This window comes from Mirounga leonina, unplaced genomic scaffold (assembly GCF_011800145.1).
Source record: "Mirounga leonina isolate KUSES-001 unplaced genomic scaffold, KU_Mleo_1.0 Mir_376, whole genome shotgun sequence".
NCBI lineage: Eukaryota > Metazoa > Chordata > Mammalia > Carnivora > Phocidae > Mirounga > Mirounga leonina.
The window spans coordinates 1,162,666-1,189,691 of NW_023270718.1; the positions used below are offsets into that span (position 1 = coordinate 1,162,666).

At 41.4% G+C, this 27,026-nt stretch overlaps 1 protein-coding gene across 4 annotated transcripts in view; it reads left to right on the forward strand.

The window, feature by feature from the left end:
* Nucleotides 1–20,532, forward strand: part of ZNF226 (zinc finger protein 226) — a 33,615-nt gene extending 13,083 nt beyond the window's left edge. The window contains exons 1-5 of one of the 4 annotated variants that reach the window (XM_034986683.1): nt 5,353–6,382; nt 10,124–10,180; nt 12,846–12,972; nt 14,049–14,141; nt 17,431–20,532. In XM_034986683.1, coding sequence (XP_034842574.1) covers nt 10,166–10,180; nt 12,846–12,972; nt 14,049–14,141; nt 17,431–19,616 — 2,421 coding nt within the window. In that variant the 5' untranslated portion in view covers nt 5,353–6,382; nt 10,124–10,165 and the 3' untranslated portion in view covers nt 19,617–20,532. Of the gene's footprint in view, nt 1–5,352; nt 6,383–6,915; nt 6,958–10,123; nt 10,181–12,845; nt 12,973–14,048; nt 14,142–17,430 lie in introns of those variants that run through there. The other 3 variants (XM_034986684.1, XM_034986685.1, XM_034986682.1) reach the window with 3 other exon arrangements.
* The last annotated feature ends 6,494 nt before the right edge of the window (nt 20,533–27,026 follow it).

The following is a 27,026-nucleotide window of genomic DNA, read 5'->3' on the forward strand; positions in this document are numbered from 1 at the left end:
TGAGCCGAAGGCAGACGCTTAACGACTGAGCCACCCAGGCGCCCGTCTTTTCCCATTTTTAAATTCCTCTCTCCTCCACCCCTGATACTTTTCCATTTGTTATGTTTTAGTTTTTCATTGAATATGGAATATTACCAAAGCAGTAAATTACTGTAATAGAATTTATGAAAGTACCAAATAATTATCCCTTGACGTTAAGCCATTATGAGTGTTCTATATTGTCATATGGCATATAAGATCAAAATTAAGGAATGGGTTCTGGAAGCCAATTTCAAAGCCGAGAACTTCTCTGATTGTTTTACATACACAAACAACTTGATGAGTTTTAACAATTGGATCTTTGTAATTAATGCATGCTGTGCTTGAAGTATAAATCCATAACAGTGAGAGGGCAAATCCTGGAGCTAGAAGCAAAATGAGTATACATACCTCGTGGAGGCATTAAAAAAAAAATGATTCCTTTTTGAAAAGGTGTGCATGAAGAAAGAAAATAAAATAACAGTTGACCCTCTGGATGTGGAACGAATAAAGATGCAGAGCAGGTTTGGATGCTAGTTCATAGACACAATGGTGATTTTTCATTGTAGTTAAAGAGCATTACTCACCAAATTATATCTAGTTGAGACAGGTTCCCACAATTGATTTTCTGGACCACATATTCATAGGATGTTAGTAGGTATTCACTAAGGCTTGTGTTGTATCAATTTGTGTGGTATGTTGGGGGTTCCTAAGGCTACATCCATGTTCTTTCATTCTCTATGAATACTCACAAGACACTAGAAGTACTCACAACTGATTTGTTACACTGAAAGGATAAAAGTAAAGTGAGAAAAGAGGGAAGGTAGGAAGGATGAAGTCTGGAGGAAATCAGGTTTTAGCTTCCAAGAGTTCTCTCCTTATGGAATCACAATGTACTAAGTTCCTTGAGCACTAAATTGTGATAACGTGTAACTGTCACCAGAGAGATGCATCAGAGACTTGGTGCCTTAGATTTTTTATTGGGGGCTGGTCACTTAGGCATTCTCTGCCTGGCATGTACCAAAATTAAAGACTCTCAGAGGGAAAATAGATATTCAGCATAAATCACATTGCACAAAGAGTTTAGGCAATGTGAGATACTCTTAGGGAATGTTAGGAATCCTCCAGCGCAATCCAAGTACCCAGATACCAATCAAGAGCCAGGCTAGCAACCAGGCCTCTTTATAGATAGCACTCTCAGCTCTATATTAAACTTTTCTGCACACGTGACATCAGAAACCAGTGCCTTCATTTGGGTTTGGTTTGGTTTTTGTCTTTTTGCTGTCATAAGATACCATAATAGGTTATCAGGGAATTTGTAACAGAAAACTCAGTAGATGAAAAAAAATGATTTGTCATCCTCAACCCATAAGACAGCAGGTATGGCTTATTGGTTTAAAGTTACTGAGAAACAGGATGGATACTACACAGCTGAAAATTTCTCTCCATAAAGTATTATTAATTATAAAAGGAAATACAGTAGGTATATCATGGAAATATCTGGTGAATACTCTCTTAGCCAAGATGTTCGTATCATTGATAATAGAACAAACCAACATTTTAAATCCCCTGATATGATGTCGCTTCACTATTATTACTGCCAAAAAAATACACAATTAAATCTAATCATGAGGGAATATCAGATAAACCTAAATTGACAAGACAGTTTCCTGCTTCACAATTACCTGACTGTAGGGAGCATAATTGATTAAAGGCTCCCACTGCTGTGTTCTAAAATCCACCACCACATTTGCATGGAGGTGTCTTACCATGATTGCTCCCAGTCAACACAATAAAAATCCTAAGATGGGCCATTCTTGGAGGCTGGGACTCCCTGACAGCTTTGAAGAACTTTACTTAGCTTACAAGGCAGTTTCCCAATGTTTATAGCAGCAACGTCCACAATAACCAAAGTATGGAAAGAGCTGTTGACAGATGAATGAATAAAGAAGAGGTGGTGTATATATATATATATATATATAATGGAATATTACTCAGCCATCAAAAAGAATGAAATCTTGCCATTTACAACCATGTGGATGGAACTAGAGAGTATTACGCTAAGTGAAATAAGTCAGAGAAAGACAAATACCATATGATTTCACTCGTGGAATTTAAGAAACAAAACAGATGAACATAGGGGAAGGGAAAGAAAAATAAAATAAGATGAAATCAGAGAGGGAGACAAACCATAAGAGACTCTTAATTCTAGGGAACAAACAGTATTGCTGGAGGGGAGTTGGGTGGGGTGACGGGGTAACTAGATGATGGGCATTAAGGAGGGCACTTGATGTAATGAGCACTGGGTGTTACATGCAACTGATGAATCATTAAATTTTACCCCTGAACCTAATAAAAAATATGAATGTGCAAACAAAAAAAAAATTACAAGGCAGTCTAGTATGATCACCAAATCTTTCTTCCAAAATTCCTTCACTCAGGGTCACACTTGTACCATGATCTGATGGTTCTGACAACCCCCTCCCCAAGCTCCCTGTCATTTTCTCTCATAGATATTAGCCCTAATAAAATATTTGTGGTTTTTTAAAAAACGATTTTATTTATTTATTTTTTTGAGAGAGAGAGTGTGCACATGATCTGTGGGGGGGGGGGGCACAGGGAGAAGCAGACTCCCTGCTGAGCAGGGAGCCTGATGCAGCACTGAAGTGCTGATGTGCTAAATCACTAAACTGTACACCTGAAATTAGTATTACACTGTATGTTTACTAACTGGAATTTAAATAAAAACTTAAAAAAAGATGTTATGGGTGCAGAAAATGGAGTCCTCTAAAATAAATTAGATGGGTGGATAAATCTTAAAAGCATACACCTGAATGGAGAAAAACACCAGAATGAATTTTATGACACAGTAGCATTTATGTAAATTGAAAACACATGTGCGACGAACCATGAGAGACGATGGACTCTGAAAAACAAACTGAGGGTTCTAGAGGGGAGGGGGGTGGGAGGATGGGTTAGCCTGGTGGTGGGTATTTAGGAGGGCACATTCTGCATGGAGCACTGGGTGTTATGCACAAACAATGAATCATGGAACACTTCATCTAAAACTAATGATGTAATGTATGGGGATTAACATAAGAATAAAAATAAATAAATAAATAAAAGAAAACACATGTGCAATCTCTCTCTGTCAAATAAATAAATAAATCTTTTTAAAAAATCTTAAAAAAAACCTGCACACATTTTGCACAAAAACACACCCAAAAGGTAACATGCTAAACAAATTAGGATGATTGCTTGTGGGGTAGAGAAGGGAATGGAGGATATCATGGGGAAAAAGTGAATGAATAAATAAAATGTTAAATTATGTTGTCATATTTTATCATACTACATTCAAGATTTCAGTTTACTTGTAGTGGGAAGAACTTCTGTGTCTGGTCTGTGTGCCATGTTGTATTAAGCCAGGCATGGCTCTTGGAGGATGATTTTCCAGAAGAATTTGGAACATAAAAAAGACACAAGGATCCTTTAATTATTGTTCCATTGAGTTATAGGTTTCAATGTTGCTGGGGCAATTAGCCAAATCCAAAGTAGTCCAAGTGTAGGGAAAATAATGTGATTTTCCATGAATTCAGTCTTATACAAAAAAAAAAAAAAGGAAGAAAAGCACATTATTTTAGAACTATTTAATAGTGATAACCAATAAATCAAATGCATGGGTCTTTTTTTATATCTGGATTCAATAAAATTAGTCTAAGTAGACACATTTAACACAATTGAAAAATTTTTTATCAGGGCTTGGGCATAAATTGTTATTAAACAAATATTTTTACTTTTCTTAAATGTATAATTGTACAATATATTTAGGCTTTAAGAATGTTATCAGGGGCACCTGGCTGGTTCAGGTAGTGGAACATGTGACTCTTGATCTCCCAGTCATGAGTTCAAGACCCACGTTGGGGGTGGAGACTAATTTAAAAAAAAATGTTCTTATTAGTAAGAGATAGATACTCATGTATTTACTTGTGCAAGTACATCTCTGGGATTTGCTTTAAAATATTCAAGACAAAAATAAAAATTGAGAATATATTAGAGGAAATAAAGCGATATTGGCCGGTTCAAGAAGGAATGAAAAATAAAGAGAAGGTGTACAAATTGGAAAAGAAAGAATAAAACTGTTGTTACTTACAATTAACACGATTAGGTGTATAAAAAGTCCAGATAAATGTGGCTTTAACATTGAAATTTATAGATGAGTTTGGCAAGTTTGCTGGATACAAGATCCAGCACAACTTTAAGTAGTTATAATCAGCATTGTGTTCTCATTCCCAATTTCAAAAGTGAAATTTCTGTCATTTCATCAAGTATTAATTTTATTATGTAAGTTTATATTTTTGTTTTTCTAGAAATATATTGATTTCATTTAAATTCACAAATACATTTTTATAAAGTTCACAGTATCATCGTAATATTTAGTGATGTTCTCTTTTTTATTTCTGATACTATTTTTCATATATGTTTTTTTTTCTTAGTCATTCTCACCATACTTTTATCAATTTTATTGCTTTATCCACAGGGTGATCTTTTGGCGTTTTGTGGAGGGGAAGATCCACTTAATTTTGTTTGTATTTCATCAATCTGCTCTTATTTTCTTCTGCTTTCTTTAGTTTTGCTATTTGTTTATTCACTTTCTGAGATTGATGTTTTCAGGATGGATTTTCAGCTTCTCTTCTATTTTAGTATATGCATTTAAGGCTCAACATTTCCTTCTATGTGTGTGTTAAAATCTCTAGTTCCGGGGCACTTAGGTGGCTTAGTCGGTTAAGTGTCTGACTCTTGATTTGGGCTCAGGTTATGATCTCAGGGTGATGAGATGGAACCCTGCAAGGGACTTCGCTAAGCAGGGAGACTGCTTGAGATTCTCTCCCTCTCCCTCCGCCCCTCCCCTGCTCATGCACGTTCTCTCTAAAATAAAATCTTTTTTTAAAAAAATCCCTCGGGCGCCTGGGTGGCTCAGTTGGTTAAGCGACTGCCTTCGGCTCAGGTCATGATCCTGGAGTCCCTGGATCGAGTCCCTGGATCGAGTCCCTGGATCGGGCTCCCTGCTCGGCGGGGAGTCTGCTTCTCCCTCTGACCCTCCCCCCTCTCATGCTCTCTCTATCTCATTCTCTCTCTCAAATAAATAAATAAAATCTTTAAAAAAATAATAAATAAATAAAAACATAAAAAAAAAACCCCTCCAGTTCCAACTGAGTTTGAATCTTTCTCTTTGTAGTTCTGTCAATTTTCGCTTTATAAAGTATGAACTGAAGTTGTTACTTTCTGGTACTTTGAAATTTTATCATTATGAAAGGACCCTCTTTATGCCAAGTAATGCTTCCCCCCACCCCCGCGAAGTTCTCTTGGCGTAATATTGACATCACAAATTCTACAGTTATAGAAATAATTTGAGGCCCAGGATGATGACTGACATCTTCCTTTACAAAGGATTTTCACTTGCTTCTGCAAGGGTTGGAAGAGGCCAGCAATTCATTTTCACGCAATTTCAGGGATTGAGGTGATTTTCACATTTGCGTTTAGTTCCTGCCAAAGAAGGCCCAGTTTCCTTTTGCTCTTATTCCTGTGGTGAAGCTCTTCGGGGTTTACCAGGAAGCCTCTGTGGTAGGCAACGGATTTACGTTGTTTTAGCCCCTCGAGCTTATCCAAAGTGGTACTCAGCTTCTCAGCCTTTCGATGAACAGAATCTACACTCCTCTACGTGCCAGAATAGCAAGACCTCCGCCCAGACCTTCTTAGGGATTCCGGGAAGTGAAACCCAGGAGCTTAGAGTAGTCAGGCATTTCCGCATAAGGGGAGCAGCTTTGTCTGTTTTCCGGTCCCACAGTTGGTGAAGGGTAATAGGGAGGGCGGCGCTGCTGCCTATCGCCTCCCGCCCCAGGCAGTCGGGAACCTGTGGTGGTCCAGAGCTCCTAGTAGTCACATCCCGCAGCTACAGGGAGGCGGGTCTGTAAACGTCCCCCCACCCCACCCCCGCCGCGGGATTCTGGGAAGTGTAGTCCAGGAGCTCCGTGTAGTCGCAGGTACCTCCGTTCAAGACGGTGGTGCTGCGGAGTTCTGGGAAGTGTAGTCCAGGAGCTCCATGTAGTCGCAGGTACTTCCATTGAAGAAGGTGGTTCTCGGGAATTCTGGGAAGTGTAGTCCAGGAGTGCCGGTTGGTCGCAGGCACTTCCGCCCCAGGAGGACGCCGTAGCAGCCATCTTTTCCCTGATTATAGTGTTTCAGGTCCGCTGTCCACGACCCATTCAAACTTCTCCCGAAAACGCACCTGGGTCCCGCAGCCACCAGCATTTCATTTGGGGAGAAAGAGGAAGAGCGGCTAAAAACGGAGGTTTGATAGCCCAGGGTAGGGATTTGCGTTCTCCTGGGCGGAACTTCTTTGCGCGTTGGGGACCTGCCCTGGATGGGGCGGGCTCTGGTTGTGCTTCTCCGGGTTTAAGGGTCTCCCGGGCTCTCTGCACCCCTGTCCTGGCTCCCCACCTGCGAGCCAGCCGTCTTCATATGGGTGGGTTACTGGGTAGGCTACTTAATCCCTCTGTGTCTTGGTTTGCTGTTCTGTAAAAGGGAAGTAAAAGGAATACCTTCCTAATACAGTGTTGTGAGGAATACAGTGTCGTGAGGGAAGAAACGAGGTATTAAAGTAAAAGGTTTATAACTGCCTGGCAGGAGACTTCTTGTTACTGATACTGCTGTAATTATCCGAGAAGCGCCCATTTCTCAGTGAGGTTCTGTGAGCCCAGGCAGCTGAATTGTCCTGGACTCCTGACCTTTTTTTGGAAGGAGAGTTGCTTCTAGCTGGTACTGGGGAGTGTGATTTATCGGGAACGGAAACACAAACCTGGTATTTCGCAACCTCCTTTCCTTCCCCAGCCCTGACTTCTCAAAAAGCACTGCGCGGAGGAGGAGGCATCAGAGCTCCGCGTGAGTCGGACTTGGCGTTCTTCTACGGAGATAGTCGCGTAAATTGGAGAATGCGTGGGACACGCACTTGAGTAATGATTATAGCTGAGCCTTAGTTGCTAAGTTCGATTCTAAAAGCTTTACGCAAATGAACACATTTCCGTCACACAGTGGCTCTGTTAAGTGGTACTGCTGTTTTTCCTACTTTATTTTATTGTTTTTTTTTTTTAAGATTTTATTTATTTATTTGAGAGAGAGAGAATGAGAGACAGAGAGCATGAGAGGGAGGAGGGTCAGAGGGAGAAGCAGACTCCCGGCCGAGCAGGGAGCCCGATGCGGGACTCGATCCCGGGACTCCAGGATCATGACCTGAGCCGAAGGCAGTCGCTTAACCAACTGAGCCACCCAGGCGCCCCTTATTTATTTATTTATTTGAGAGAGAGAATGAGAGAGAGAGAGCACATGAGAGGGGGGAGGGTCAGAGGGAGAAGCAGACCCCCCGCCGAGCAGGGAGCCCGATGCGGGACTCGATCCAGGGACTCCAGGATCATGACCCGAGCCGAAGGCAGTCGCTTAACCAACTGAGCCACCCAGGCGCCCTATTTTATTGTTTTAAAGATTCATTTTATATAGAGAGAGACAGCACGAGCTGGGGAGGGGCAGAAGCAGAGGGAGACGGAGAGGAAGAGAATCTCAAGCAGACTCCCCACTGCGAAGCCCTACATGGGTTTGGATCCTATGACCCAGAGATCATGACCCAAGTGGAAACCAAGAGTCTGATGCTTAACCCACTGAGTCACCCTGGTGCCTGTCAATTACGTATATTTGGCCTGTTTGCTCTGTTAGTGACCGTCAGCCAAAACCTCCCAAGAACATACCTGTAATCAAAGAGTTAAGTTTGCTTTAGCTTGCTGAAGCAAAGAAGCCCACACACCCAGGTGTCTTGGTAAAAGGCTATTAGGTGGGGCTGCTTATAGGGTTTTGGCTTGTGTTAGCTGAGTTGGGGAGTTTTTTGTTTTTAAAGATTTTTATTTATTTATTTGACAGAGACACAGCGAGAGAGGGAACACAAGCAGGGGGAGTGGGAGAGGGAGAAGCAGGCTTCCCGCCGAGCAGGGAGCCCGACATGGGGCTCGATCCCAGGACCCCGGGATCATGACCTGAGCCGAAGGCAAACGCTTAACGACTGAGCCACCCAGGTGCCCCTGAGTTGGGGAGTTTTAAGCAGTGAGGATTTGTTCTAGTTCGCATGCTGTTCAAAAGCAGAAGCAAGTTGATGACTGGATGTTGTAATTATTTTTAGCTAGTAGATGGGAGAAACAAAATGAGACTTCAGTTGTCACTATTAATAAAGTAGTCAGTCACTCATGTTGGGGGGGACAGTTCTTGGGTTTGTTTTTTTTTTTCCTGTCATTGTAGAATGTCTTTGTCTCTGTGTTACGGAGTCTCTTGTCCTTTTCTTGTTCATCACGATCACTGAGACTGAGTGGCCCTGTCAGATTCTCGCTGATTAGTGGGAAACACCAAGTTCTAGCTGTTGGTCCTGCTAGCTTCCAGTGCCATTTTTGGGGTCTTGCATACTTTTATTTATTTATTTATTTTTTGCTGAACCATTTGAGGGCAAGCTAGAAACTGATCAAAATGGAATTAATTATATTGATAACACACTGTTATCTAATCCACAGCCCATATTCAGTTTTTCCAGTTTCCCCAATAAAGTCTCTGAGAGCAGTTTTCTTTTTCTAATTCAGGGTTCAGTCCTGTGATATGCATTAAACTTAGTTTTTATTTCATTAATCTCCTTTAATCTGGAATGATTCCAGAGCACTTGGCTGGTCCAGTGGTAGAGCATGCGACTCTTCATCTCCGGGTTGTGAGTTTGAGCTCCCATTGGATATAAAGATTACTTAAAACAAAACAAAACAAAAAAATAGAATGAATCCTCTGACTTTATTTAGCTCATGATATTCACGAAGAATATTGGCAAATTAATTTGTAGAATGTCCCTCTTTTTTTGGTTTATGTGATGTTTATGATTAGGTTCAGGCTCTGCATTAGCAGCAGGGATGCTACAGAAGTAAGTGGTAAAGCACCTTCTCAGTGCATTCTGGGAAGTACGTGTCCGTTTGTGGGTTTGTCCCAATTGCTGGTTTCAACTTTGTTTTCTTCGGTAAGGTATCTGCCAGTTAATATTTTGAGACCATGTGACTATCTTACTTCTTCCCAAACTTTCACCATTTTTTTTTAGCATCCATTGATGATTATCTGAACTGTCTTTCATTCTACATTTTTTGGTTTGCCTTCTGCTATCGGGGGAACTTTCTCTTCTCACTTGTTTATTTCTTATACATTCATTTATTTATAACAATATGTTTACAACTCAGATGGCTGTCTTTTTTATTTAACTTAGGTATGGACTGTCAACCTATTTTTTTGTTGTTGCAAAATCTTGGGTTTGATTAGTTTTCTTTACCTCAATGCCTACCTGTCAAAAGTGCACTTCCTGCTTAGAAAGAAACTTCACTTATTTTTATACCTTTTTATAAAAAGTTGGCCATGTCAATTTAGATATTATTGTTGAGGTAACAAATTATCAGGAAGACAGCCAGAGATTTTGAGCAGTCCCTGACTCATGACATGACAGAGCAACAACCTGTGAACTCCACATATTTTAACAATATTCTCTTGGTAGAAATCACATTTATAGGGATAATTTCAAACTATAGAATATCATTCTGCATTTGGAAAGAAATAGAAACTGAGAGTGCTCTGATAGCTTCCTCCCTTACAGCAATTCCATGAGGTTGATACCATTGTTCTCCCCCACTTGCAGATGACAGAACTGAGGCAAAGAGAGGTTAATCATCTTCCCAAGATGACATTGCTAGTGAATAGCCTAGCCAGGACTTTAGCCCGTGCATATTGACTCCAAAGCCTTCTCTTACTGCTGTTGTCTCAGTTTGTACCCTGCCCAGAATAAGAATTACTACTGCAGAAGCTACAGGCACACTGGGACGGGGCCATTTATGTGGTTGGGCAGGTTGTTCCTTGAACTCCTACTGAAAGGGGCCAGGGGGGTATCTGGTACGCATGTCGAGTTCTGCTCATCAAGCTGGTTCACCTGCACCGTCCCATAGGTTAATGACATACTTGACCAGTTTCCATTGACTTTTTTCTCCTTTCCCAGTCTATCTTTCTAGGATTCTGTTTCCCCAGAAGGAAAGAGAATATGAACATGTTCAAGGTGAGTAGAGCTTGCCTTTCTTACTGTTAGAAATGTCATTTTAGGGGCACCTGGGGAGCTCAGTTGGTTAAGCATCTGCCTTTGGCTCCGGTTGTGATCTCTGCGTCCTGGGATCGAGCCCCACATTGGGCTCCCTGCTCGTTCTCTCTCTCTCTCTCTCTCTCTCTCTCAAATAAATAAATAAAATCTTTTTAAAAAAAATGTTATTTTAGTCCTCAGAGACTGGAGACAAGTTCTCTTTTAAGGAGAGTGCATCTGAGGACTTGTTGAGTGTGTCAGGTGCTTTTTTCTTTATGACTTTTAAGTTTAATTGGTTTTGGTTTTAGCTTTTATTCCATCTTTTTTTAATCTCACAAGTAAAAGTAGAAAACTTGGGGTGCCTGGGTGGCTCAGTTGTTAAGCGTCTGCCTTCGACTCAGGTCATCATCCCAGGGTCCTGGGATTGAGCCCCGCATCGGGCTCCCTGCTCCGCGGGACGCCTGCTTCTCTCTCTCCCACTCCCCCTACTTGTGTTCCCTCTCTCGCTGTGTCTTTCTCTGTCAAATAAATAAGTAAAATCTTAAAAAAAAAAAAAAAGTAGAAAACTAAATAGAAATGAAAATATCTTGCACTTCACTACTTCTGTGTATTTGTATTCATAACATAGATACAGCTTTATTTCTTTTAAGATTTTTAAAAAATCTTTCATCTCTTTGTTTTATTTATTTTTTACTTTTTAAATTTTGTTTTATTTTTTTTAAATGGAAGCGTAGTTGACATATTAGTTTCAGGTGTATAATACAGTGACTTGACAATTAGATGCATTGCAAAATGCTCACCATGATAAGTGTAATTACAGTCTGTCACTGCACAAAGTTATTATATTATTATTGATTATATTCCTTATGCTGTACTTTTCATCCCCTGACTTATTTTATAGCTGGAAGTTTGTACTTTTTTTCCTTCTCACCTGTTTGTCGATCCCCCAACCCCATAACATACACTTGAATCTTTTTCTTTTTCATTTAATACTATGCAACAATTTTTTTTAAGTTTTTATTTTTTAAAAGTCTCTCCTGATTTAACCTATTTCTCAAAAAACAGTCCTGAAAATTACTGCCTTTTTTTTTGTCCTTAACAAGTACTCAAAATTGAAGAGGTACGTTTTATATCTGGTGCATTGGATGTTTTTTGGTAGGATATTCAAATGTGGCACAGTGCGTCAGGATGAGACTTCAGCTTCACAAGAAAAGATACTGTTAGAAGCTTTCTGATTAAAGAGCTAGATTCATGCCTAAGTCACAAACCCTATGTGTATTTTATTTACTGTTTTTTTCCTTAGTGTTTTTTTTTATTATTATTTATTTCTTAAAAATTTTATTTATTTGAGAGAGAGTGAGCACGAGCAGGGGGAGGGCAGAGGGAGAGGGAGAAGCAGGCTCCCTGCTAAGCAGGGAGCCCGACACAGGCTCAGATCCAGGACCCCGGGATCATGACCTGAGCTGAAGGCAGATGCTTAACCAGCTGAGCCACCCAGGTGCCCCCAGTGTACTTTTTTTTAATCAAAGTAATACATAACCTTAGTTTAAAAAATCCAGGGGTACTAAAGGACTTGTCGCTCACTGCATTGACACCTCAGAACAATTTTATAAAGAGGTGCTTGGTTTTATCTTCATTTTATTTATGTTTTTAAAAGATTTTATTTATTTGAGAAAGAGAGCATGAGCCTGTGAGCGCTCAAGCCAGGCAGGGGCAGAGGGGGGAGGGGCAGAGCAAGAGGGAGAAGCAGACTCCCTGCTGGTCAGGGAGCCTGACCTGGGGCTCGATCCCAGGACCCTGAGATCATGACGTGAGCCAAAGGCAGACACTTAACCAACTGAGCCACCCAGGTGCCCCTATCTTCATTTTACAAAGACAAGCAGTTGTGAAAAAGACATCTGCTTAAATTCACACACAACACCGGAGATCTGGGGTCAGAGTATGGTATTCAAGTGAAGACAGATGCAGGAGGAGAGAGAGTTTCTCATTCAGTGACCTGGCGTGCCCTTTTGGTTTATTTCCACAAAGAACGCCACCCTGACCTGGTTCCCACTTCAGTGGGAAGGCAGGTGCTATCAAACACTGCTGGGGCTGAACTGTTCAATGTTTCTGGGGTAATTGGCAGTGTTAATTAAAAAGTAAAAACTTTTTAGTTTAGGATACAGCTGTTAGAATTCTAGGGAGTTTGCTTATTACAGTGCTCACTGAGGGCCAGGTAAATAGAGCTTTCTTTTCCAGAGCAGCACTTTTTTTTTTTTTTTTTTTAAAGATTTTATTTATTTGAGAGAGAGAGAATGAGATACAGAGAGCATGAGAGGGAGGAGGGTCAGAGGGAGAAGCAGACTCCCTGCCGAGCAGGGAGCCCGATGCGGGACTCGATCCCGGGACTCCAGGATCATGACCTGAGCCGAAGGCAGTCGCTTCACCAACTGAGCCACCCAGGCGCCCTAGAGCAGCACTTTCGATGAGGCTGAGGAAGATCGGTGTGTGGCATCAGCAGGAGAGAAGGAGAAGGGCTGGGAAATCTACAGATTGCTCAGGGGCCAGAGCGCCTCCCCACCCTTCATCCCCACCTGTCCCCACCCATCCTCCCACCTCTCGCAGTGGACCTTGGGTATAAGATTGAGCTTGTATGTGTTTGTTGTAGGAGACGGTGACGTTCAAGGACGTGGCGGTGGCCTTCACAGAGGAGGAGCTGGGACTGCTGGACTCTGCCCAGAGGAAACTGTACCAGGACGTCATGTTAGAAAACTTCAGGAACCTGGTCTCAGTGGGTGAGAACAGCCTCCCTCTGGAGGATCTTTGTCACCTTGGGGTTTTAAGGCTTTGGGGCTCTTGAAATGGGGAGTTTGGGGATTGGACTTTGCTAATTCCTGTGGGACACAGGATGTTTCTGATCTTTCTGAACAGGATCTTTCAGGTCTTTTTCATTTGGGTTTTTGTAAAGGACTATAAATGGACAGTATACTGCTACACCTTGTCAATTTGATTTCAGATTTCACTCCTATCGCATTAGTGAATTCTAAAACTGATTTATTGAATTTTATGAGCAGTTTTGAATGAAATCAATAGGGGAGAGAATATCAGAACTTCTTAGGACACATTGCAGCAAAAAAATGGTTGATTGCATGAGTGTGTGAGGGCCACTGGGAGATTCAGTGAAAACAGACATGGGCTAGAAATAGGTCATTCAAACTTTCTTTGGATAGTACATATCTCTATGTATGTAGTTGGGTCATGAAATAAGTGCTATTTCTTCAATGGGTCATGATTAAAAAAAGGTTTGAAAAACACACTTTCGATACCTTGAATATGCGGTTGGAACTCAAATTTCCAGTAAATTTTAGTTCTAGCATGTTCATTTTATTTATTTATTTTTTAACATACCTACTTGCAATTTTAATTAACAGTTATAATCAAAAAACAGATTTATATACTTGGTAAGGCCCTTTTTTTTTTTTAAGATTTTATTTATTTATTTGACAGAGAGAGACACAGTGAGAGAGGGAACACAGGCAGGGGGAATGGGAGAGAGTGAAGCAGGCTTCCCATGGAGCAGGGAGTCCGACGCAGGGGCTCAATCCCAGGACTCCAGGATCATGACCTGAACTGAAGGCAGACGCTTAACGACTGAGTCACCCAGGCACCCTGAAGGCCCTTGTTTTAATATAAGTACAAATCTTGAGGATATATTTTTTGAAGTCGGCTTCACTTTATAGACTGATAAATCTGTCCAAAAGTCACAGGGTTGCTTTTATTACTAATCCATCCATATAATTAAATCCACATGGAGGGGCGCCTGGGTGGCTCAGTTGCATTCATTTTAACTCGTGATTTTGCATGTTCTCAGGACATCAGCCCTTTAAACGAGATCAATGGCACACAGAAAGAGAAGAGAGGCTCTGGTTGATGAAGACAGCAACCCAGATAGAGAGAAATGTAGGTAAGAACGAAGCAACTGTGCGTTGTCACAGTTACCTGTCCATCTGTTTTGTTTCTCGCCACCTGTGTGCTGTCGCCTGTGTCCAGGTGCCAACCCTCTTTCCTGGATTATTGCAGAAGTCTTTGCAGTGGTGCCTGCCCCCACCCTTCTTCGGTCTGTGCTTTAAGTAGCGGCCTGAGGGATCCTTTATGACTTTAAGTCCGATTATGTTAGTCTTCTCTTCAAAATTCTCTTACGGCTTCTTTAGAATAAAAACCACTTAAAGCAGCTTCTAGAGAGTCCTCTGTGGTCTGCTCCCACGGCGTGTCTAAATACATCTGTCCTTCCTCTTGCTCCATTTTTTCTGCCTACGGTGTCTTCCCTGCCATTTCTCAGACCTGCGAAGGAAGCTTCTGCCTCAGAGCCCTTCACTTGTTCCTCTCTGCCCGGAATAGTCTCTCACCTGTAACCCTTCAGGCCCCTTCTTTACTTCTTTTAGGTCACTCAGTTCTCATCTCATGTGAGGACTCTGACCACCCTGTTGAAAATGCCATTCTCTCTTGACTCTCTCTGTGCTGCCTTATTTTGGGTGATCATCATCTCACGTATTTTTATTCATTTGTTTATTTTATCTTTGTCTCCTTACTGGAGTGTAATCTTCAAGAGTAGAGGAATTTTGTTCGTTTTGTTGATTGTTCACTATTCTCAGTGCTTAGAATAGTCCTGGTACGTGGCAGGGGCTCTGTAAATCTTTGTTGAATAAATGAATGAGTTACTGTAGAGGAAAGCCTGCCCTCCACGGAAATAGCTAAGAGGTGAACAGATCCATGTGAAGAAGGGATATTGCAAAATATTTTTTGTCTCTAAATGAATTCTTAACCTAATTCTAATTTCTCGGCTGCCTATGGTATATGTGTGTGTGTTTGCCTTTCTGTACGAGTCGACCCGCACCAGCTCATGCAGAGCCCTGTACAGAATGTGTAGTAGCACTGTCGTTGTAACCAAATTGAACACCGTTCTTTCCCTGTGACCTTCCTTTAGTAGCAGAGCATATTCATCTGGGGAGGAGATTCTTTTTTGGTAGAGGATTCTTTGGTCCACTTCTTAGGCAGCTCCCCCAGAGGAGGGGAAAAAATTCACCTTCCATATCTCTTATATCAGGGAATGGAAGGTCTCAGAAAATAGCCAGCTTGTGAGTTAGCCTTTCCTTTAAAAGATTTGCCCAGCCACGTCCCATTTGCTTCTTCCAAAATGCACATACGGAATCATAAATGGATCTTACGTCGTATCCTCAGACGTAGTGTTGGTGTATAGATGTAAATATACGACTTTCGAAGGCATTTCATACGATGACAGCTTTGCTGCTTGAGAATCATCTAAACATTCCCTAATAGTTTCTAGTCTGTTTCTTCTAAACATCATAAGTGATGGAATTTATTTCCCATCTCACCAATAAACTGCATTCTGCACTTAGAAACAGTCATTTTAAGGGGAGCCCTCCTACACTGTTGGTGGGAATGCAAGCTGGTGCAGCCACTCTGGAAAACAGTGTGGAGGTTCCTCAAAAAGTTGAAAATAGAGCTACCATACGATCCAGCAGTTGCACTACTGGGTATTTACCCCAAAGATACAAATGTAGGGATCCAAAGGAGTACGTGCACCCCGATGTTTATAGCAGCAATGTCCACAATAGCCAAACTGTGGAAAGAGCCAAGATGTCCATTGACAGATGAATGGATAAAGAAGATGTGGTATATATACAATGGAATATTATGCAGCCATCAAAAGGAATGAGATCTTGCCATTTGCAACGACGTGGATGGAACTGGAGGGTATTATGCTGAGCGAAATAAGTCAAACAGAGAAAGTCATGTATCATATGACCTCACTGATATGAGGAATTCTTAATCTCAGGAAACAAACTGAGGGTTGCTGGAGTGGGGGGTGGGGTGGGAGGGATGGGGTGACTGGGTGATAGACATTGGGGAGGGTATGTGCTATGGTGAGCGCTGTGAATTGTGCAAGACTGCTGAATCTCAGATCTGTACCTCTGAAACAAATAATACATTATATGTTAAGAAAAAAAAAAAAAAGAAGAAGATAGCAGGAGGGGAAGAATGAAGGGGGGAAATCGGAGGGGTCGACGAACCACGAGAGACGATGGACTCTGAAAAACAAACTGAGGGTTCTAGAGGGGAGGGGGTGGGAGGATGGGTTAGCCTGGTGATGGGTATTAAAGAGGGCACGTTCTGCATGGAGCACTGGGTGTTATGCACAAACAATGAATCATGGAACACTACATCTAAAACTAATGATGTAATGTATGGTGATTAACATAACAATAAAAAATTTAAAAAAAAAAAGAAACAGTCATTCTTATTGAAGGCCAATGTATCTATATCCAAAAATTTTCCACACTATTTTCAAAGAGACAGCATTCTTCTCTGGCCTCTAAATTTGACTCCTTTTGGAGCGCCTGGGTGGCTCAGATGGTTAAGCGTCTGCCTTGGGCTCAGGATCAAGCCCCACATCGGGCTCCTGGCTCAGCGGGAAGCCTGCTTCTCCCTCTCCCTCTGCCTCTCCCCCTGCTCATGCTCTCTCTGTATTTCTGTGTCTCAAATGAATAAGTAAAATCTTAAAAAAAAAAAATTTTGATTCCTTTTGAGGCGGGGGCAGGCATTTAGGTGGGGGAAGGCATTTATAGAGACAGTACAGAAGCCTCAGAAGGATCTAGTGTATGGATCTTCATGCTTTTCTTTCTTTAGCACCCTTGATTTTCTCCTCAGTACCCACTTGTCTGTGGTGTAGCCTTTCAGCTTCTTAGCAAACTGTATTTTCCCATTCTTGTCCTATTTCATATACCTTACTTATAAAAGCTCTTTTGCTACTCTGACTTGTATACACTTGAACTGGGATTTAGAATTCTAGATAATCTCAGACATCAGATTGGGATCCATCTATGCATGCATTTCTTGAACACCTAGTAACTGCTCGGCACTGTTAAAAGCTGTCAACACTGCAAAATGCTTGTCCTTATTGATACTATACTATGGTGGGAAAGACATGTAATTTTTGAAAAATGACTTAAATCATGTGTCAGGTGGCAGTAATTTTGTTTTTGTTGGATTTCATTAATGCTAAGTGGTTGGTTTCCATCACTGTATAAGCCAGAGTATTTCATATATGGTGAAAAAGATAAGTTGAACCATCCTGAGGTTCATTAAAGTCTCATACTGTGTCCTAAGTGTGAAATCTTGACTCTTTGCACAAAGTTTTCACTTGTCCACATCTCTGAATTCTGTCCCTATAGGAGGGAACAATCAAAGTGAGCTGAGGACCGTTCAAGACAGAGGACCACATGAAGAGCTTTCCTGCTGGCAAATCTGGCAACACATTGCAAATGACCTATCCAGATGTCAAAACTCCATGATAAATAGTTCTCAGCTTCACAAACAAGGTGATTCCCCCTGCCAGCTTGGGGCAGGACTCTCTATTCAAATTTCTGAAGATGAGAACTGTATACTAAATTGTGAAGTGGATGGTCCTAATGGTACTGAAAGCTCAGACTTTGCAATTTTGAGAGCCCAGGACTCATGGAGGAAAACTTCTTTGACTGAGTCACAGAGTTATCGGAATAGATACCAACAAATTTCCATGAAGAATAAGCTGTGTCAGTGTAAACAGGATGTTGATCCCATCAGTTGGATTTCACATCACCTAGATCCTGGAATACACAGAAGTAACCAATCTTATAGCAATGATGATTGTGAGAAAGACAGCATGAAGATTTCAACATTGGACCAGGATAGTATGACTCACACAGGACAAAAACCTTACGAGTGTAATGAATGTGAAAAATCCTTCAGTGATCTCTCTACCTTTGATCTTCATCAGCAGTTACACTCAAAAGTGAAGTCTCATACCTGTAGTGAATGTGGAAAAGGCTTCCGTTATAGCTCAGTTCTTCGTATTCATCAGAGAGTTCACGTGGAAGAGAAAGGCTATAAGTGTGGTGAGTGTGGTAAGGAATTCAGTCAGAGCTCACTTCTGCAAACCCATCAGAAAGTCCACACTGTAGAGAAGCCATTTAAATGTGAGGAGTGTGGGAAGGGCTTTGGTCGTAGATCAGCACTTACTGTTCATTGCAAAGTCCACACAGGAGAGAAGCCTTATCATTGTGAAGAGTGTGGGAGGGCCTTCAGTCAGGCCTCTCATCTCCAGGACCATCAGAGAGTCCACACTGGGGAGAAACCATTCAGATGCGATGCATGTGGTAAAAGCTTCAGTCGGAATTCACATCTTCAATCCCATCAGAGAGTCCACACGGGAGAGAAACCATACAAATGTGAGGAGTGTGGGAAGGGCTTCATTTGTAGCTCAAATCTATACATTCATCAGAGGGTCCACACAGGAGAAAAACCCTACAAATGTGAGGAATGTGGTAAAGGCTTTAGTCGGCCTTCAAGTCTTCAGGCCCATCAGGGTGTTCACACTGGAGAGAAATCCTACATATGTAATGTGTGTGGTAAAGGCTTTACTCTGAGTTCAAATCTTCAAGCACATCAGAGAGTCCACACAGGAGAGAAGCCATACAAATGCGATGAGTGTGGGAAGAGCTTCAGGAGGAACTCCCATTATCAAGTTCATCTGGTAGTCCACACAGGGGAGAAACCCTATAAATGTGAGGTATGTGGAAAGGGCTTCAGTCAGAGTTCATATCTTCAAATCCATCTGAAGGCACACAGCGTAGAGAAACCTTACAAGTGTGAGGAGTGCGGGCAGGGCTTCAATCAGAGTTCCCGACTTCAGATTCACCAGCTGATCCATACTGGCGAGAAACCGTACAAATGTGAAGAGTGTGGGAAGGGATTCAGTCGTAGAGCAGATCTCAAAATTCACTGCAGAATCCACACAGGAGAGAAACCATATAATTGTGAGGAGTGTGGGAAAGTATTCAGGCAGGCCTCAAATCTTCTGGCCCATCAGAGAGTCCATAGTGGAGAGAAACCATTCAAATGTGAGGAGTGTGGGAAGAGTTTTGGTCGCAGTTCACACCTTCAAGCCCATCAGAAAGTCCACACGGGAGAAAAGCCGTACAAATGTGAGGAGTGTGGGAAGGGCTTCAAATGGAGCTTGAATCTTGACATGCATCAGAGGGTCCACACAGGAGAGAAACCCTACAAGTGTGGGGAGTGTGGTAAGCACTTCAGCCAGGCCTCAAGTCTGCAGCTTCATCAGAGCGTCCACACTGGAGAGAAACCTTACAAGTGTGATGTGTGTGGCAAGGTCTTCAGTCGCTCTTCACAGCTACAGTCTCATCAGCGGGTTCACACAGGAGAGAAACCTTACAAGTGTGAGACGTGTGGTAAGAGCTTCAGCTGGCGATCAAATCTTACTATTCATCACAGAATCCATGCTGGTGATAAATCCTGTAACAGTGATAGGAGTGGGAAGAACATCAGAGAGTCCACCCAGGAAAACAGTTGTATAAAATGATTTCTTAAAACCCAAGTGTCATGTGAATTCTTCCAATCATGAAGTTCGAAAGGAAAAAATCATTTATTTCACAAAAGTCAATGTTTGAGGCACCGCTTAACATACCCCAGTAGTCAGGAGGCCACACAGCAGAGAACACTTGAAAGAGGCATAGTAAGGTACAGTTTGAACTTTGACCTTTATTAAATACTACTCAGGGGAGAGGCTTTGGAAAGGATGAGTTTTATCAGGCCTTGTAGAAAAGTATGATGGACACACTAAAAGTAATGCCCGTTAGAATGTAAGCTCCATAAATGCAGAGGCTTGTTCTCTACATAGTCTTAACATTGCCAGGTACTTGGGAGGTGCTCAATATTTGTTAAATTAATAAATGGGGGAAATGTATATTTGAAAATTGTGTTGAGATCACCTCCAGAATTTCATAAAAATTTGTATTCAGAACGGGTAACCTACGTGTGGCCTTAATAAAATTAATTCAGGGAGACCGTTGAAAGGCGAGAAAACTACTCAGTACTGCAGTCGGTCCTAGTAATTTGGCATTGCCTTGTGATGAGCTCCTGTCTTTCCCAGCCTCTTATCAAGTTGGGTCTTATCTTGGACTTTGAATTTACACTGCATAAAATCAGTGGATAGTTATCTTTTGTGACAGCATAGACTGAAAATTGATTGCTAATCCTACAATAAGCCATTACACTGTTTATTTTTATTCTCGAGAATGTCAAGGCAGGGGTTTAAGTGTCAAAGTTATACTAATGACATATATTTCTTAGTAAATGTTGAATTGATCGTTGGTTTCTTATTCTCCACATTTCCATCCAGACTGGATGTGATTGCCTTCTAAATACGGGTTTTAGCATTACTTTCATTGAAACTTCTTAGGTAGGGACGCCTTGGTGGCTCAGTCCGTTAAGTGTCTGCCTTCAGCTCAGGTCATGATTCTGGGGTCCTGGGATTGAGTCCCACATCGGGCCTCTTGCTCAGTGCAGAGCCTGCTTCTCCCTCTGCCCGCTGCTCCCCCTGCTTGTGTTCTCTCTCTGACAAGTAAATGAATAAAACTTCAGGAAAAACAAAAAACAAAAAACTTCTTGGGTAGAGAGGCTATTTGAAGTAGATTACTTTTGTCAAATTCTTTACCCTATTACTCCCTCTCCCCAGGAGTAGAAAGAGGAAAAAATTACTTGTTGGAATGTGGTAATTTTATCAAACACGTTGGTTAGTGGGGCATGACTGACTTTCACACCTTTTCCTAGCAGTGGATTGAGTAATGGCTTTTTAGTTTTGTTTTTTTTTGTTTAGAGCGAGACTCCCAAGCAGGCTCCACACTCAGCACGGAGCCTGACACTGGGCTCGATCTCACAACCCTGAGATCATGATCTGAGCTGAAATCAAGAGTTGGATGATTTAAAAAAAAGAGTTGGGCGGTTAACTGGATGAGCCACCCAGGTACCCGAAATAATTGCTTTTTGAAGTTGGTCAGTATATATCAAAATACAGAATGTGGAATCCCCTTCATCAGGAGATGATAGAATAAGAATTTATGATTAGGAGATTCAAATAGAAAAAGATCAGTAGCACATCAGTGCTGTTAATTTTGTAAAAGTGGAAATGTTCATCAGTAGGAATTTATATAAATATATTTTGATAAACTTATGCAATAACATTCATTAAAATGATGGCTAAGACTTAAGATAGAAGAAGTAACAGTTTAAGGTAGTTTAGGGACATCAAATACCTTAAACATATGTGTGTCTCTGAATGTGTTAATAGTGCATCCAGTCATGTGAAGGGATATTTACCCTATATAAAGTGGCAAGATTTTCAGGGATTTTTCAATATTTTACTCAGATTTTTAATTAAGCATCAGTTTTATAGTAAAATACTGTTACTTTGTGGTAACAGTAAACTATAATTTAAAAAATTTATAAGCACATATCCCTTACAGTGAGAAATTCTATCATCATGTGGTATATAAAACCAAAACTAAGGAATAGAACTCTGGAAATCAGTTGTTAAAAAAATTTCTGTGGTCATTCAGAGACAGATATATTAGCGAGTGTAACCATATATTTGTAATTATTGTATTTGAAGTTTAAGCGTAAGTCCATGTGAATAGAAGATTCTAGTGTAATTCCAACAGTGGAAATTTATACATCCTGATTCTTGTCAGACTTCCCTACTGGGTGAATGGATATCCCAGGGTGCTGGCAGTCCCTTCCAGTCTGATTAGGGAAGTAGCTGAGTCTTTCCAGACACCGTGGCACAGAGAACCTTGAACTGTGGGAGGAAAGGAATGATGAGAAAATTGTTTACAGAGTAACTGAGTAGGCAAATCATAAAGATGGAGAATGAAAGTACATATGTTTTGAGGTAAAATTTAACAAAGATTGCCTAAGGAAAAGATACCCATAAGGGAGCATCTAGCATGATGGGAACAAGCTGTTGAGCGGGTTTGAATACCATTTCCTACTTAGTCATTTCACTGATACTTAACGCTTATTTGGTTAAACGGCTTTACTCAGCAAATACATATATATATATGGTTTCCAAAGTTGACTTCTTGGACCACACCTTCACATGCTATGTAAAGTATATGCTACCTCAAATTGTGTTAGATATGAGAAATCCTAGGCCTTCCATGTTGAGTTTTGTTTAGTAGATACCAGGATAGCCCATCAACCCTCAAGGTAATTTTAGTTTAGTGTGTTAAACAGAAGCTTGGCAAGCTGTTTCCTGTGGGCCAAATGTGGTCCACTGCCTTTAAAGCTTTATTGGAACATCGTCATGCCCATTCATTTATGTATCTATGGCTGTTTTCTCATTGCAGTGAGAGAGTTTAGTAGTTGTGACAAACACTGGCCCACAAAACCCAAAATACTTTCTGGCCCTTTACAGAAAACACCTGTCGATCCCTGTGTTAAACCAAAAAGATTTGTCTCCCATAACTGGAAAGGCCGCACGTAGAGCAGAATTTCAACCTGGTTCAGTCAGGGTTTCAGAAGGGTTTCCTTTTGATTCTTTTATCTGCCCTTCTGACTGATCTTGTTCTTTAGGTTGGTCCAAAGATGGCGGTAGCAATAGGGACTTCCTGTTTCTTCACAGCCAGTGAAAGAGAACTAGTCTTTCATTTGTAGTAATGGGTAGTTCACTGCTCTCTCCGAGTGTGCATGGCTCCTCTGACCTTGACTCCCATCTACACTAAAGATTAAACCTCTGTGTATCCAGTTCCATTGACCTTCGCAGGCCATTCAGTTTCAATTCCCACTTGACACCATCGGCTCACACTTATTTTGGCCTCTGGGGGATTTTCCGATCTTAGTTTTGAGCATGGCTACATATTAACACTTTGGGGACTTGTTATATAGAGTAAGCGTTTCTTTTTCTTTAACAAAAAAGGGACCCAAAGTCAAATTCAGTCAGCAACTGAATGATAACACATTGATTGGTTCAAACCTTGTAGATTCTTTTACCGTTATAGGGCATCAAAGGGAAGGAATAGAATCCTAAAAAATTGAGGTGGGAATATATGGGCAGGTTCTAACAAAGTTGAGGTCTTTGACCTCTAAACTTAGGTGAGTCTCCTTTGCCGTTAGGAAGTAGCCTTTTGCTCTGCTCTGACGTAGTCTCCTCTTGCCTGAAGAACCTGTAATGATCTCCCCCAAGATGGTTTCCTTGCAGGAAACTAGATCCTCTGGTGAGCTTTTCTTATTCTGACCTGAGTCAACATGAGAGTTGTGGCCCCGCAGCCAATTCCATAACGAGAGTCAGTTCCCATTTCCAGAGCACCTTAAAGGTCAGGCTGGGTCCTTTTTAAAGAATCTGATATACCACCAAAACTGTATACCATAAATTGTTCTAGACTTCCTCAAAGTGACTTGCAGCTATATTTTATGGAGGTTATATATTAGGTAAGTGGAAATAACCAGAATATGGAGGGATTACTGGACACTGGAGATGACATTACTCCTGGAACCTCAAGTACATTGTGCTCAGCAATTCATAGTGGGGCTTATAAACAACAAATAATGGAGGCTTTTGCTCAGGTCCATATGTGATAGTCTGAATGGATTCCTGAGCCCATCATCTGGTTATTTTCCAAGTTCCAGAATGCAGAGTTGCAATAGAAATACCCAACAATTGGCAGAATCCTCACCTTGGTTCCCTCACCAATGAAACAAGGACTATTTTGATAAGAAAGGACAAGTAAACACTGTAACTGCCTTGTATGTACCAAAATAGAAAACCAAAAGCAATACCACATTCTTCAAGGGAGTCTAGAGTTTAGTACCCCTAGCGGTATCTTGGAAGCCATAGGGGTCATGTTTTCTATCATACCCCTCTTCAGTTTACTCATGTGACCTGTGCAGAAGATAGGCGAATCTTGGAGAATGACATGGGATTATTGTAAATTTAATTAGGACTTGACATGACTTGCAGCTTCAGATGAGGTTTTATTGCTGGAGCAAATCACCACATCTGCTGGCACCTGGTATGCAGCTATTGTGCTTTTCCCCCTCTATACCTGTTAGTAAACATCATCCAAAGAAGTTTAGTTTCATCTGGTAGGGCCGTTGATACGCTTTTATGGCCCCAGCTCAGAGCTATACCAACTTTTCAATCTTTGTTCACAGTTGAGTCCAGGAATTGGCAAACTACTGTCCAAGGGGCAAATCTGGCTGCCACTTGTTTTTGTAAATAAAATTTTACTGAAACATAGCCATGACCACTCTACATTTTGTCTATGGGGCTTTCAGACTAATATGGCAGAGTTGAGTATTTGTGAGAGTTGTCTGTGTGGTCTGCAAAGCCTAAAATAATAACTATCTGGCTCTTTACAGAAATGATTTTATGACCCCTGATATATATCTGATGACATATGAAGTGTCTGTGACAGATATGGACACTGCACGGAGCTCGCAGCATACATATTTGGGATTTGGAAGCAATGTTATGCCATTCTCTGCAGATGGCATTACTCCTGAGAAAGCAGCTTCTAGCTTCTTTGATCCCTAGTTAAAACTAAATATTTGGCGGGCGCCTGGGTGGCTCAGTCGTTAAGCGTCTGCCTTCGGCTCGGGTCATGATCCCAGGGTCCTGGGATCGAGCCCCACATCGGGCTCACTGCTCGGCAGGAAGCCTGCTTCTCCCTCTCTCACTCCCACTGCTTGTGTTCCTGCTCTCGCTGTCTCTCTGTCAGATAAATAAATAAAATCTTTAAAAAAAAACCTAAATATTTGGCCATGAGCCAGGAAGTTACCATGCAGTGAAGTCATAAATTTGAGCATGCCAGCAGCATTTCAGCATCAAGAGGCAGTGACACAGATGAGACTGGGTTTAGACAGAAGTCACAAGCTGCCTGAACAAGTGATTCAGATTGCCATAGCTCCTATTCCTGCTACTGTGACTCCCGTCTCTCAACCCATGCCAGTGGCCTCATGAGGAGTTCTCTGATCAGTTGAATGAGAAGGGAAAAATTTGGTAGTGTTCTCCAAAGAGAATTACCCAACCCCCTGCTAGGAATTTGGTTACACCAGACCACTTCCACCATGGAAGGGACAGCACACTGTTTTCACTGGAGAAAAGTTGCTCTAGATAAGGAATTGTCTTTCCTGCTCCAGTGCTTCTGCAAAAGCACCATCTGTGGACCTTACAAAATACTGTGTTCTCCCTCATGGTATTCCATCTACCACTGCTAGTGCTTTAAAAAAAAAAAAGAATTGTAGCAATTAGGCTCATGTTTGTAGGATTCACCGATCTTATACCATGTTCCCTGTTAACTGTTCTGCCTCAGTAGCTGGATGTGCCTGGATTCTCAGAATTCCTACAAACTCTGATACCTCCTTCCACATTTGTGTAAGGTTTAATTCCTATTTTAAAATTCCCTTATCTCTAAAATCATTGTGACAAAGCTTTCCTGATTGAACACTGGCTGATATTGAACCCTGGAGTGTAAGTGCCTGACGTTAAGCTATTGGTTGCTGAGGCATCCATTTAAAAAAAAAGTCATTTTGAATAATCATATTGCCAGCTATATGACATAGTTTCTAGCAAAACAAACAGATGAGGATCTAGGCCATCTACATCCATGAGCTTACCCTTTTAGTCGCCGTGGGTGACCTAGATAACTGACCACTTGGGTGACCTGGCTTCTGCTCTTCCATCCCCTAATTCCATTTGTATGTTGCCATTTAGCCAATAATGAGTGAACCCACATGAAGCCCCAGACATCCCACCCTTGGACTCAATCAAAGGCAAATAGCACAACTCAACAATGGGCCAAAGGATTTGAACAGATATTTCTTCAAAGAAGTTAGAGAAATGGCCAATAAGCACATGAAAAGATGGTCAACATCATTAGTTGTTAGGAAAATGTAAATCAAAACTATAATGAGATAGCATTTCACATTCACCAGACTGGCTATACCCAAAACAAAACAACTAGATAATAAAAGGATTGGAAGTGGAGAAATCAGAACCATCACACGTTGTGAGTGGGAATGTACAATGGTCTGAAGCCTTTGGAAAACAGTCCAGCAGTTTCTCAAAGGTTAATCTAGCTATTATTTGTAAATGTAAGCATATGAATATGCTGTGAACCAACAAATGCATTCCTTAGATATGTGTCCTAAATAAATTCTCATACATTTGTATAGGACTATGGAGATGTATTGTATCATTATTGCCAATGGAAAATTGGGTGTCTGTCATGGAAGAGTAAATAGATAAGATGTTGTAGGCGAGTTCTATAAGATAGATTAGATGTGGGGCACCTGGGTGGCTCTGTCTGTTAGGCATCTGCCTTCAGCTCAGGTCATGATCCCAGGGTCCTGGTCGGGCTCCCTGCTCAGCGGAGAGCCTGCTTTCTCCTCTCCCTCTGCTGCTCCTCCTGCTTGTGCTCTCTCTCTGTCAAATAAATAAAATCTAAAAAAAAAAAAAATAGATTAGATGTATGCTAAAAACATGGATGAATCTTAAAGACATACTACTGAATGAGGAAAGTAAAAAATCAATTTAGTTTTTTGCACAATGCCACATATAAATTAAAAATATGTGTACACAAGGGGCACCTGGGTGGCTCAGTTGGTTAAGCGACTACCTTCGGCTCAGGTCATGATCCTGGAGTCCCGGGATCGAGTCCCGCATCGGGCTCCCTGCTCGGCAGGGGGTCTGCTTCTCCCTCTGACCCTCTTCCCTCTTGTGCTCTCTGTCTCTCATTCTCTCTCTCAAATAAATAAATAAAAAAATATTAAAAAAAAAATATGTGTACACAAAACCACACCACACATATTTTGCACAAGAACACACACAAAAAGAAATAGTTGACCCTAGAACAACACAGGGATTTAGGGACACTGTCCCACCCAATTGAAAATCTGCATATAACTTTTGACTTCCCCAAAGCTTAATAGCTTA